At 42.1% G+C, this 12831-nt stretch overlaps 1 protein-coding gene across 1 annotated transcript in view; it reads right to left on the bottom strand.

Moving 5' to 3' along the window:
- Positions 1-10750, bottom strand: part of LOC110520346 (5-hydroxytryptamine receptor 2A) — a 38908-nt gene extending 28158 nt beyond the window's left edge. The window contains exon 1 of the mRNA XM_021597601.2: positions 9156-10750. Coding sequence (XP_021453276.2) covers positions 9156-9618 — 463 coding nt within the window. The 5' untranslated portion in view covers positions 9619-10750. The remainder of the gene's footprint in view (positions 1-9155) is intronic.
- Between the last annotated feature and the right edge of the window lie 2081 nt (positions 10751-12831).

Genomic DNA, 12831 nt, shown 5'->3' with positions numbered 1-12831 from the left:
CATTTCTCTTTCTCGGGTATGTTTTCTAAATCCTTTCTCAAACTGCCCCTGTATCAAACACCTATACACTCAGTCAGCCTCCTCTTCTCTCTGTCTCTCTCTTTCACTCCCTTTCTCTCTCTCGCTCTCTCTTGTCCCTCTCTAGTCCCATTCATACCTGGGGCTAACATGTGTCCTTTGTCCTGATCTTGTCTACATTCTAATTTTGCCCACATTTCCCAAAATGTGTTTACGCGTGGTATTACAATGGGTCTGTTATCTGTCCACTGTGTCTGCATTGTGAACAGGTTTCCTGGTCCCTTATGCAAATTATTTTACAGCTATTCTTTCAAAATAATATTTATTTATTTATTGTAAGACACATTGATGTTCTCAGTCAATGGTACCACCTGCCAATGATTTTAGAGGGCAAAATAATGATGATTTAAATAGTTTCTCTATCCCAATATGTCGACACTTGTAAGATATCCAGACACAATGTGTGTCTAACTATCTCCAGGGGTGGGCAGGATGATCTGATCACAATCAGATCACAATGTGTCTTTTGATTGTCTACACCTTTCTAAAAATGTGGGCATATTCAGAATGTGGACAAGATCAGGACAAAGGATGCAAGTTAAAACCAGGTATAAACAGGGCTTCTGTCTCTTCCCTCTGTCTCTCTCTCTCGTTCAGAAGTTTCTCTCCCAGTCCCTCCCTTGATTGAAGCATCAGGAACTCTATCATTCCCATCTCTTGTCTTTCGCCCTAGAAACCAATTTGTTTATTTTCCTCCTCTTGTATCTCTCAGTCTGTGATTTACCTGAGGGGTATACTACAAAGCAGCATCGATGAGTTAGCCAGCTAACTTTGATAAACAACCAGACACGTACTGTGTGTGTGTTTTTGGTTGTTAAGTAGACCATGCCCATTTGAAGTTTATATCTTTAAAACATATATATTTAGGAAAGTTAACAGGCTAACTCCTTGATCCTGCATTGTTGTATACCCCTATTTTGCCCTGCGAACACATCTGGTTCTCTGAGAGCAGATAATGACAAGGCTTTGTTTTGTGTTTGGTTGTGTCTGAGAGGAAGCTGCTGAGACTCACTCTTTCCTTAATTTTTTTGTCCTTTAGCAGACACTCTTATCCAGAGCGACTTAAAGGAGCAATTAAGTGCCTTGCTCAAGGGTACATCAACAGATTTTTCACCTAGTCAGCTTTGGGATTCAAACCAGTGACATTTCGGTTACTGGCCCAACGATCTTAACCGCTAGGCTACCTGCCACCCTAATTCTCATGCTGGCTGCTCTTTTGAATCTTGTTTTGCTGCTGCTGGCTTGACCTGAAATTTCCCCCATGTCTGGCTAAACGTCTGAGCACAAACCAAGTTTTCTCCCTAACCACAAAACCACTCATCTCTCTCTCTCTCTCTCTCTTGTTCTCTCTCTCTCTCTCTCTCTCTCCCTCTCTAGTCCATCACCCAGGGGATTAGGTCTATTTTTACCAAGGGGGTAATCTTCTTCTATAAAGACAGTCTAAAGAGCGAGGGTCAAAGGATTTTACGGGGTTATATGAAACACATTTCCCCTTAGTTAAGCATTAGTCATAACCCACTGGGCAAAAAATGGTTGAATCAACGTTGTTTCCACGTAATTTCATCCCCAGAAAATCTATGCGATGACGTTGAATCAACATGGAAAACTATTTGGATTTGCAAAAAATAAACATAAGAGTATTTCGTATTTTTTCAACTAACTTTTACCTAAATTAAATGTTTTGATTTCACATGAAAATCAACTTAAAGTCAAACAAAACTAAATGGTGAACTGATATGTGCCCAGTAGGAAGACAATGATTCATTCTCTATGTCATGATCTAGACAACACCAAGAAACTAGAGCACACTTACTGCATCGGCAACAGAACATGGCATACCTGCCTGTCAAAAATGTCTGTCTTCAAAAACACAAACTCTGAAAAGAGGTCTCTGTTTTTCTCTGTCATGCACCCCTCTAAGAGCGAAACAGTGCATGAGCGGAAGCAAAGCAAAGGAAAGGAGAGCGATTAAAGCCATGAAAGTGGTGGAGGTGGGAGACACAGACCAGGTATCAGGATCCTGACATAACCGAGAAGAGAGAGAGACAAATCAATAAAGAGATTAAATCATTTCCTTATTTCCAGAGGGCAGTAGAGCTAAATGAGTGGCGAGGCTGAAGAAAGGTGCTGTCTTCCTAACAGTCCCACAGGACAGGACTGGAGGGTCTGGCTAACCTCCATTAAGACCATAACAGAGTACTCTGTTCTCATGAACATCCAGACGTCGCCTTTGGTGACTACTCAGCCCAGTTAAAAGTGTCTATAAAACAGAGTGATTGATTATAACTCAGTGGACCATGAAGGCCTTAATCTCGCAAGCCTTCTAAGAATGGCTGTCAGGTGAGACTACTCATGTTCATCTTCTACCTTACCTTGAATCAGAGCCCTGTGGTGCTGTAATCTGGTGTCACATCACCGAAAGGCAGACAATTAATAAACCCTCACATAATCTATGGCAATGGCAAGCTAATAAATTATTGGTTGACTCTGGACACTGTTCAAAGGGTAAAACCTAATTTATATGCATTCATAAGAATCAAGACGTCTAATCCCCAACAGCATGTAATAGACAGACAGGCCTGTAATACAGTTGTTGTTCTCTCTGTAATGAAAAGATTCTCTGTTTGCTCAGTCTTTTCATGTGCCAGATGAATCCAATCCACTGTGGGCAATTTAGCAACAAAGTAGCAACACAAGAAAATAATGACAAAGTATCTGAAGAGTTTCTGTTGGCATCCCAACGTTTAATGAGTTCTTTTGTCTGCTTATTAAAGGGGAACATCTAATAAGCAGCAGAGGTCGTACTTTTCACAGAAGCACACTTCCTTCAGACTCATTTACTACACTCCTCATTTTCATGCAAATGAGGTCTCTACTTAGGGCTTAAAGCTCCTTATAAAAGCAGACTTGTGACATTTACACATTTAGAAAGGCACGGAGAGGGACTTAGGAAACAACAGACTGTCTAACTCCAATCCCTGGAGAAGCTGGGAAAGAGAGAGAGAGATCTATTCAGAGAGAGTCAGCACTCTATTCAGAGAGAGTCCTCTCCACTCCATGTTTCAGGTGAAAAAAAATGTTGGTGACATTCATTACTTGCACAAAGCATTGTGGGTATGTGGTATGTTCACCAGACCAGATGGGGGTGGAGGCTTCTAGTAAGGGGGCCATAAATCAAAATACAAAGCCATATAGGCAAATATCTGACAGCTTCCATAGTATGACTGTACATGTCTATCCAGCTTCCAGAGTAAAGATCTCTCTAAGGGATGCTCGCAATATAGCCCATATTCAGTAACAATCACAGTAATTGGTACTTTCAATGCTACCAGATTATTAGATACACCCGTCTAGAACAGGGTCAGACCCGGCCTAGCCTCCAAAATAGCCTGAATTCTTTCGGAGCATTCTACACAATGTCGGAACCGTTCCACAGTTGCTGCAGATTGGACGGCGGTACATAGGTGCTTCCGAGTGGCGCAGTGGTCTAAGACACTGTATTTCAGTGCTAGCGGCATCAATTCCAGGCTGTAACACAACTAGCTGTGATTGGGAGTCCCATAAGGCAGTGCACAATTGTCCCAGCGTCTTCCGGGTTAGGGTTTGGCCGGGGTAGGCAGTCATTGTAAATAAGAATTTGTTCTTAAATGACTTGCCAAGTTAAATGAAGGGGGAAAAAATTATTCAACATTCATGCTGTAAACAGCCAGTTCCATCTCATGTCAAATATGTTCTATTGGGTTGAGGTCTGGGGACTGTGCAGGCCAATCAAGTAAACTGAACTCGCTGTCAGCTTCCAGGTGATGGTTTTCCACTCATCAATTGTCCAGTGTTGGTGATCGCGTGCCCACTGGAGCCGCTTCTTCTTGTTTTTGAACTGATAGTAGTGGAACCCTGCGTGGTCATCTGCTGCAATATAGCCAATCTGTGATAAGGATCAACAAGTTGCGCATTCCGAGATGCCTTTCTGCACACCATTGTTGTTCTGTTTGTGGACCGCCTGTGAACTTACAAGATTCTTGCCATTCTTCTTCGACCTTTCTCATCAACTAGCTATTTTCGCCCACAGGACTGCCGCTGACTGGATGTTTTTTGTTTGTCGCACCTTTCTCGGCAAACCCTAGAGACTGTTGTGCGTGAAAAGCCCAGGAGGGCGGATGTTGCTGAGATACTGGATCCGGTGCCCCTGGCACCGGCGCTCATGCTGTACCCCGCTCAAAGTTGCTTAGGTCACTTGTTATGGCCATGCTAACGTTCAATAGAACAGTAACAAGATGCCTGTCTGTCTACTTTATATGACAAGCCACAGCCATGTGACTCACTGCCTGTAGGAGCGATACATTTTTGTGAACAGGTTGGTGTCGGTAATAAACTAGCCGGTGTATATAACATATAAATATAACCAAAATATCAACACATTGCAAAACCACAACCACAAAATGTATTGAATTAAAATTCTCCAAATATTTATCTGCTTCTTATTGAACCACTTGTGAAAAACCAAACAGCTGGAGTTTCCACGCATGACTTAATCATTCTAACAATTTTAATAATAATGTTAAACAACCAACTAATTCTGTACAACACAACAAGAATGTCAGCTCCAGCATACATTGATAATAATGTGATTTTGGGAGATTGTTAGACTTCAGTGCAGCTTTCGATATCATTGATCATAACACATTGCTGAAAAAACATGTTAGAACACAGAGGGTTTTATTTCATGGAAGCCTCTCTAATGAAAATTCGTTTGAGTGTGGTGTAACACAGGGCATCTGGCTCGGCCCATTATCGTTTTCTGTTTTTACTAATGACCTTCCACTGACCTTGAATAAAGCCTGTGTTTCCATGTATGCTGACGACTCAACAGTATACACGTCGGCTGCAACAGTAAAATAAATAACTGGCACCTTTAACCTCACTAGGGTATGTGGGATGCTAGCGTCCCACCTGGCCAATATCCAGTGAAATTGCAGAGCGCCAAATTCAAATACTGAAATACTCATTATACAAATTCAGAAAACATGTAAGTATTTTACATAGGTTTAAAGATGAACTTCTTGTGAATCCAACCACGGTGTCAGATTTCAAAAATAATTTACGGCGAAAGCATACCGTACGAATATGTGAGAACATCGCCCAGCAGACAAATCATTACAAACAGTAACCAGCCAAGTAGAAGAGTTACACAAGTCAGAAATAGAGATAAAATTAATCACTTACCTTTGATGATCTTCACATGGTTACACTCAGAAGACATTAATTTACTCAATAAATGTTTGTTTTGTTCGATAAAGTCTCAATTTTGTTTGTGCGTTTTCTTCAGTAATCCACAGGCTCTTATGCAGTCACAACAGGCAGACAAAAAATCCTAATTGTATTCGTAAAGTTCATAGAAACATGTCAAACGATGTTTGTATTCAATCCTCAGGTAGTTTTTAGCCTAAGTAATCGATAATATTTCAACCGGACAATAACGTTGTCAATATAAAAGGTAAACAAGAAAGGCACTCTCTCGGTGGCGCGTATGAAAAATCTCTGTGACACAGCAGGGTCCACTCAGAATACAAGCCTAAAACTATTTCTAAAGACTGTTGACATCTAGTGGAAGGCATAGGAGCTGCAATTTGAGTCCTAAGTCAATGGATACTGTAATGGCATTGAATAGAAAACTACAAAACCAAAAGAAAAACTCCTTTCTGGATGGATTTTTCTCAGGTTTTCGCCTGCCAAATCAGTTCTGTTATACTCACAGACACTATTTTAACAGTTTTTTAAAATCCAAATCTACCAATTATATGCATATCCAATCTTCTGGGCCTGAGTAGCAGGCAGTTTAATTTGGGCACGCTTTTCATCCAAAATTCCGAATGCTGTCCCCTAGTCAGTAACTAGAAATAGGCTGGTGCTAAATATCTCAAAAACTAAAAGCATTATTTTTGGGACAAATCACTCAATCAAACCTAAACCTCATCTGGATCTATTATTGAATAATGTGGCGATTGAGCAAGTTGAGGAGTCTAAACTGCTGGCTGTTACCCTAGATAGCAAGCTATTATAGTCAAAACATATAGACTCAATGGTTACTAAAATAGGAAAGAGGTCTGCTTTCTTGACATCTCAGTCAACCAAACAGTTTTTTTTAGGCAAGAAAAACATAAGCAAATTGCAGTTTGTCCAGAGGAGAGCAGCATGCATTGCATTTAGATGTACACGGAAGGTGAATGTCAATGACATGCATTTCAATCTCTCCTGGTTCAAAGTTGAGGAGAGATTTACTGCATCACTGTTGGTCTTTGTGCGAGGTGTTGACGGTATCTGTTCAAGCAGTTGGCACACAGTTCGGACACTCATCGTCATCAAACAACACGTGCAACCAGAACAGAGGCTGGGAAGCAAACAGTATTAAATAGAGCCATGACCAAATGGATCTCTCTGCCACCCCAGGTAACTCAAGCTAGTAATAAAACCAGATTCAATAACCAGATAAAAGAACACCTCGTGGCACAACAGGGACTGTGAAGAGACACACAGACATTGTTTCCTGTTTGGACCCCAGAAAGAGAAGCGCCTACCTCGGCAGCAGCTAATTTGGGATCCTAATACAGTGCCTTGCGAAAGTATTTGGCCCCCTTGAGCTTTGCGACCTTTTGCCACATTTCAGGCTTCAAACATAAAGATATAAAACTGTATTTTTTTGTGAAGAATCAACAACAAGTGGGACACAATCATGAAGTGAAACGACATTTATTGGATATTTCAAACTTTTTTAACAAATCAAAAACTGAAAAATCAGGCGTGCAAAATTATTCAGCCCCTTTACTTTCAGTGCAGCAAACTCTCTCCAGAAGTTCAGTGAGGATCTCTGAATGATCCAATGTTGACCTAAATTACTAATGATGATAAATACAATCCACCTGTGTGTAATCAAGTCTCCGTAGAAATGCACCTGCACTGTGATAGTCTCAGAGGTCCGTTAAAAGCGCAGAGAGCATCATGAAGAACAAGGAACACACCAGGCAGGTCCGAGATACTGTTGTGAAGAAGTTTAAAGCCGGATTTGGATACAAAAATATTTCCCAAGCTTTAAACATCCCAAGGAGCACTGTGCAAGCGATAATGGAATTAATTGAAATGGAAGGAGTATCAGACCACTGCAAATCTACCAAGACCTGGCCGTCCCTCTAAACTTTCAGCTAATACAAGGAGAAGACTGATCAGAGATGCAGCCAAGAGGCCCATGATCACGCTGGATGAACTGCAGAGATCTACAGCTGAGGTGGGAGACTCTGTCCATAGGACAACAATCAGTCGTGTATTGCACAAATCTGGCCTTTATGGAAGAGTGGCAAGAAGAAAGCCATTTCTTAAAGATATCCATAAAAAGTGTTGTTTAAAGTTTGCCACAAGCCACCTGGGAGACACACCAAACATGTGGAAGAAGGTGCTCTGGTCAGATGAAACCAAAATTGAACTTTTTGGCAACAATGCAAAACGTTATGTTTGGCGTAAAAGCAACACAGCTGAACACACCATCCCCACTGTCAAACATGGTGGTGGCAGCATCATGGTTTGGGCCTGCTTTTCTTCAGCAGGGACAGGGAAGATGGTTAAAATTGATGGGAAGATGGATGGAGCCAAATACAGGACCATTCTGGAAGAAAACCTGATGGAGTCTGCAAAAGACCTGAGACTGGGACGGAGATTTGTCTTCCAACAAGACAATGATCCAAAACATAAAGCAAAATCTACAATGGAATGGTTCAAAAATAAACATATCCAGGTGTTAGAATGGCCAAGTCAAAGTCCAGACCTGAATCCAATCGAGAATCTGTGGAAAGAACTGAAAACTGCTGTTCACAAATGCTCTCCATCCAGCCTCACTGAGCTCGAGCTGTTTTGCAAGGAGGAATGGGGAAAAAATGTCAGTCTCTCGATGTGCAAAACTGATAGAGACATACCCCAAGCGACTTACAGCTGTAATCGCAGCAAAAGGTGGCGCTACAAAGTATTAACTTAAGGGGGCTGAATAATTTTGCACGCCCAATTTTTCCGTTTTTGATTTGTTAAAAAAGTTTGAAATATCCAATAAATGTCGTTCCACTTCATGATTGTGTCCCACTTGTTGTTGATTCTTCACAAAAAAATACAGTTTTATATCTTTATGTTTGAAGCCTGAAATGTGGCAAAAGGTTGCAAAGTTCAAGGGGGCCGAATACTTTCGCAAGGCACTGTAAATATGAAATACGTACTAAATACTACTATAAATAAATGAAGAGTTTAATTCCAAAACACTGTATATCCATTTTCAGAAATGTAGGTAAATTAGCATTTATTGTTTAAATAAATTATGAAAGAGATTGGTGTGTTTTTTTCACTATCTAATCATTGTATGGGGTTGTTCAATGACAGGCATATTTATTTAAAATCTATCACTTGATGGTTATATTTCAGAGACAAATAATAGGGTGTTTTTTTTCAAAATGTTATATGCCTCACTCAGAGAAATAAGTAGTACTGCTAGGTTTTACACAGTCAAATGTAACAAAGAATTACATTTTTAATAAAGAACTGTACACATGATACATTTGTGACATCAATATTTAATAAAAAAATATAACTCAATACACTAATAGGAGATCTGTATGTAAAACATTTACATTTTACATTTTAGTCATCTAGCAGATGCTCTTAACTAGAGCGACTTACAGTACCTGCATTCTTCTTAAGATAGCTAGGTTAGACAACCAAATCCTGTACAGTCAAATATACAGGATACGACCATTCCATTCCAGATAAGTTATGGATATATAGCATTTTGTAAAAAAAAACACATTTTCATAAAAATCTAAAATCTATGAATACAAAATCTGAGAACAGTAACGTAAATGTCAAATATACAAAACACACTCTTGTTGATAGACTTTGTAAGTATTATGATTCATTCTCTGTTTTCTGTTATTTTGTACGTCTTTACTGTGCTGTGTCTGAGCCTGTACGTGTGCAAGCCAAAGACAAATGTAAATGTTTAACCAAACAATTAGACAATAAAGTTTTGAACTTGAGCTGGAACTCACCATAGAGAATTGTCACCATGGAGATGGGCATGACCAGGATGCCCAGCAGCATGTCGGCGACAGCCAGCGACATCAGGAAGTAGTTGGTGGCGTTCTGGAGCTTCTTCTCCAGAGACACTGCGATGATGACCAGGATGTTACCCGTCACTGTAACGGCGATGACCGCCAGGATTAGCAAAGCAGCCCAGTTCTTATCCACTGCTTTCATCCCCTTCACACACTGCGATGATGCCAGAATCCTTGCTTCATCACTGTAAACCTTACCGCTATGCGTCCAGTTGCCAAAGTCATGCACATTGCCGCCATCATTCCCATTACACCCATTTGAAAAATTCATGCTTTCATTTCCCAGAAGTCTCTCTGGACCATTAGGCCAAGGGTCAGGTTCGGGGTCAAAGGACGGAAGCGTTATGGCTCTGACGGCAGAAGAGATCAACTCCGATACGTTCCCATGCAGGTTCATTATGTCAGTCGCCATACACCTCCAGCACGTCCCTTACAATGGCACACTAACTCTTACAAGTCTGTTACGTGGTGAGAGAGGAGCAGAGAGGGATAGGTCTGGTCCTTAAGAGTCTCCACATGCTCAGAGCTCAAAGTCAACCCTCATAACGTCTGTCAGTGTTAAACTACATGTGGGATTAAGTCAGAGAAGGCTGTCCATGGGTACAGACTTCACCTCGGTTAATTCTTGAAGTAGTCGTAGCTAATGACGGACAGAAACGGAGAGCAACAATAACTTAGCAAACCCCCCCCCCCCCCCCCCCCGAACAATAGAGAGCTCTATGACTTTCGCTCTGTTCCAAGTATTCCAAACCGGAGGGCAAATACCCTAAGCACGATATATCACATTCAATCCTTTTCTCAGGTCCACATTATTACCTGTTGATCAAAGAGGTTGAATCCATTTGAAATCAGGAAAGTATAATGATAAGAATGTGCTCAACTCCAGTGTGCCAGTTTGGACAGAAGGTATCCACACTGTCAGAAGGCAGCGATCGCTCGGTTTAAACCTGACATCGTCATTTCAATGGAGAAGATGAGACAGGAGCTATGTGTTTGTCAGAAAATTCTCAGGTGTCTGCTGCGCTCGCTAGGAACTGCACCTGTGTGTGTCAGTGCTATGGAGATGGATCAACAGCATAATGAGTGACGACAGGTGTCACAGACACTCTTCCTCCCTTTCTTACTGTCACACACACACTTCTAGCCAGGTCCGCCCTCTGTGCTGGGAAGGTGTTGAGTTTCGCCGGATGTGATGGATGGAAAATGGTGGTTTGGGAAAAACAGTCACACTGAAAACATTCCTCTACCTTTATTCCGTTTCTCCTTTTTTTCTTCCATATTCCTTCAGCCCTTTAGTCCAGCCTCTACAGAGCCCATATCGTTTTGATTCCTCTTTGACAAAAGACAGGGTCTTCAGGTCCCCTGATTATTAGGAAGTCCCCTACAGCTCTACACCTCACCTCAGCCACCAGTCACTGAGCACTACTCCACTGTGTGCCGTTTCTTCTCCCTCACACACACACTCACATGCGCTCTCTCTCTCCCTGTCTCTCTCTCTCTCTCTCTCTCCCTGCCTCTTGTTCGCTCTCCCTGCCTCTCTCTCTCTCTCCCTGCCTCTTGTTCGCTCTCCCTACCTCACTCTCTCTCTCTCCCTGCCTCTCGCTCTCCCTGCCTCACTCTCTGTTCTGCTCCCCTCTCCACGCATCTCTCTCTCTCTCTTCCTGGTTCACTCACTCTCTCTCGGTCTCCCTCTCTTTCTCTCTCTCTCTGTCACTCTCACACAGGGCAGGCTTTCTGTACTGTATTTCAGGCAGCTCTCCCTCCTGGCACATTCCAGGGTAGGTCTTCAGTTTACACACAGTAGCTTTAGGAGTTGTTCTGTGAGAGCTCATAAAGGTATTGCTTCGCAGTGAGAAATCAGTTGAATTCAGGCAGCATAGTGTGCATACAGGGGTATTTCTGAGCAGTGTCTGTGCCAAGTACCACAGAGCAAGAGAGCACCCTGTTGTGCACGTACCCCCCTGTTGTGCCCACCGAAGGACCACCTCATTCCTCCCACTCTTGGGTCTCTCACATACTGTAACGGACGTCGAAATGGGTAGACCAAGGCGCAGCATGATTTGGGTTCATCATAATTTATTTGAATGTGAACCAGCAACAAAAACAATAAAGAGAAACAAACAAACAAACGTACAGCCTTATAGGGCTTAAAAGCAACAATACAAAAACAAGATCCCCACAAACAACAGGTGGGAAAAGGCTACCTAAATATGATCCCCAATCAGAGACAGCGATAGACAGCTGCCTCTGATTGGGAACCATACCAGGCCAACGTAGAAATACAAAAACTAGACTACACATAGAAATAATAAACTAGAACACCGCCCAGTCCACCATAGAAAATAAAGGCTTTCTGTTGTCAGGACTTGACACATACTCGCTCAAACAGAAAATATGTAGGAAGACAAAGTACAAGCACACACACACACATTACATATTTAGATACATACTCAAGCATACATAAACTCAGCAAAAAAATAAATGTCCCTTTTTCAGAACCCTGTCTTTCAAGGATAATTTGTAAAAATCCAAATGTCTTCGCAGATCTTCATTGTAAAGGGTTTAAACACTGTTTTCCGACGCCGACAGAGATGGCCGCCCCGCTTTGCGTTCCTAGGAAACTATGCAGTATTTTGTTTTTTACGTGTTATTTATTACATTGGTATCCCAGGTAATCTTAGGTTTTATTACATGCAGTCGGGAGGAACTACTGGATATAAGAGCAACGTCAACTCACCAACATTACGACCAAGAATAAGACTTTCCCGAAGCGGATCCTGTGTCTTGCCCACCACCCAGGACAATGGATCGGATCCCAGCCGGCGATCCAATACAACGACGCTGTAAAAGGGGCAGACGAAGCGGTCTTCTGGTCAGGCTCCGGAGACAGGCACATCGCGCACCGCTCCCGAGCACACTACTCGCCAATGTCCAGTCTCTTGACAACAAGGTTAATGAAATCCAAGCAAGGGTAGCATTCCAGAGAGACATCAGAGACTGTAACGTTCTTCGCTTCACGGAAACATGGCTCACTCGAGACACGCTATCGGAGTAGGTACAGCCAGCTGGTTTCTTCACGCATCGCGCCGACGGAAACAAACATAAAACAAACATAAGAAGACGGGCGGGGGTGTATGCCTTATGACTAACGAGACGTGGTGTGATCATAACAACATACAGGAACTCAAGTCCTTCTGTTCACCTGACTTAGAATTCCTCACAAACAAATGTCGACCGCATTATCTACCAAGAGAATTCTCTTCAATTATAATCACAGCTGCATATATTCCCCCCCAAGCAGACACATCGATGGCCCTGAACAAACTTTATTTGACTGGAAATCACATAACCTGGGGCTGCATTCATTGTAGCTGGGGATTTTAACAAGGCTAATCTGAAAACAAAACTCCCTAAATTCTATCAGCATATCGATTGTGCTACCAGGGCTGGTAAAACCCTGATCATTGTTATTCTAACTTCCGCAATGCATATAAGGCCCTCCCCCGCCCTCCTTTCGGAAAAGCTGACCACGACTCCATTTTGTTGCTTCCAGCCTATAGACAGAAACTAAAACAGGAAGCTCCCACTCTCAGGTCTGTTCAACGCTGGT

Source organism: Oncorhynchus mykiss, chromosome 3 (assembly GCF_013265735.2).
Source record: "Oncorhynchus mykiss isolate Arlee chromosome 3, USDA_OmykA_1.1, whole genome shotgun sequence".
Classification (NCBI taxonomy): domain Eukaryota; kingdom Metazoa; phylum Chordata; class Actinopteri; order Salmoniformes; family Salmonidae; genus Oncorhynchus; species Oncorhynchus mykiss.
Note: the sequence above shows the minus strand (reverse complement) of the source record. Positions and strands in the feature narration are given on the sequence as shown.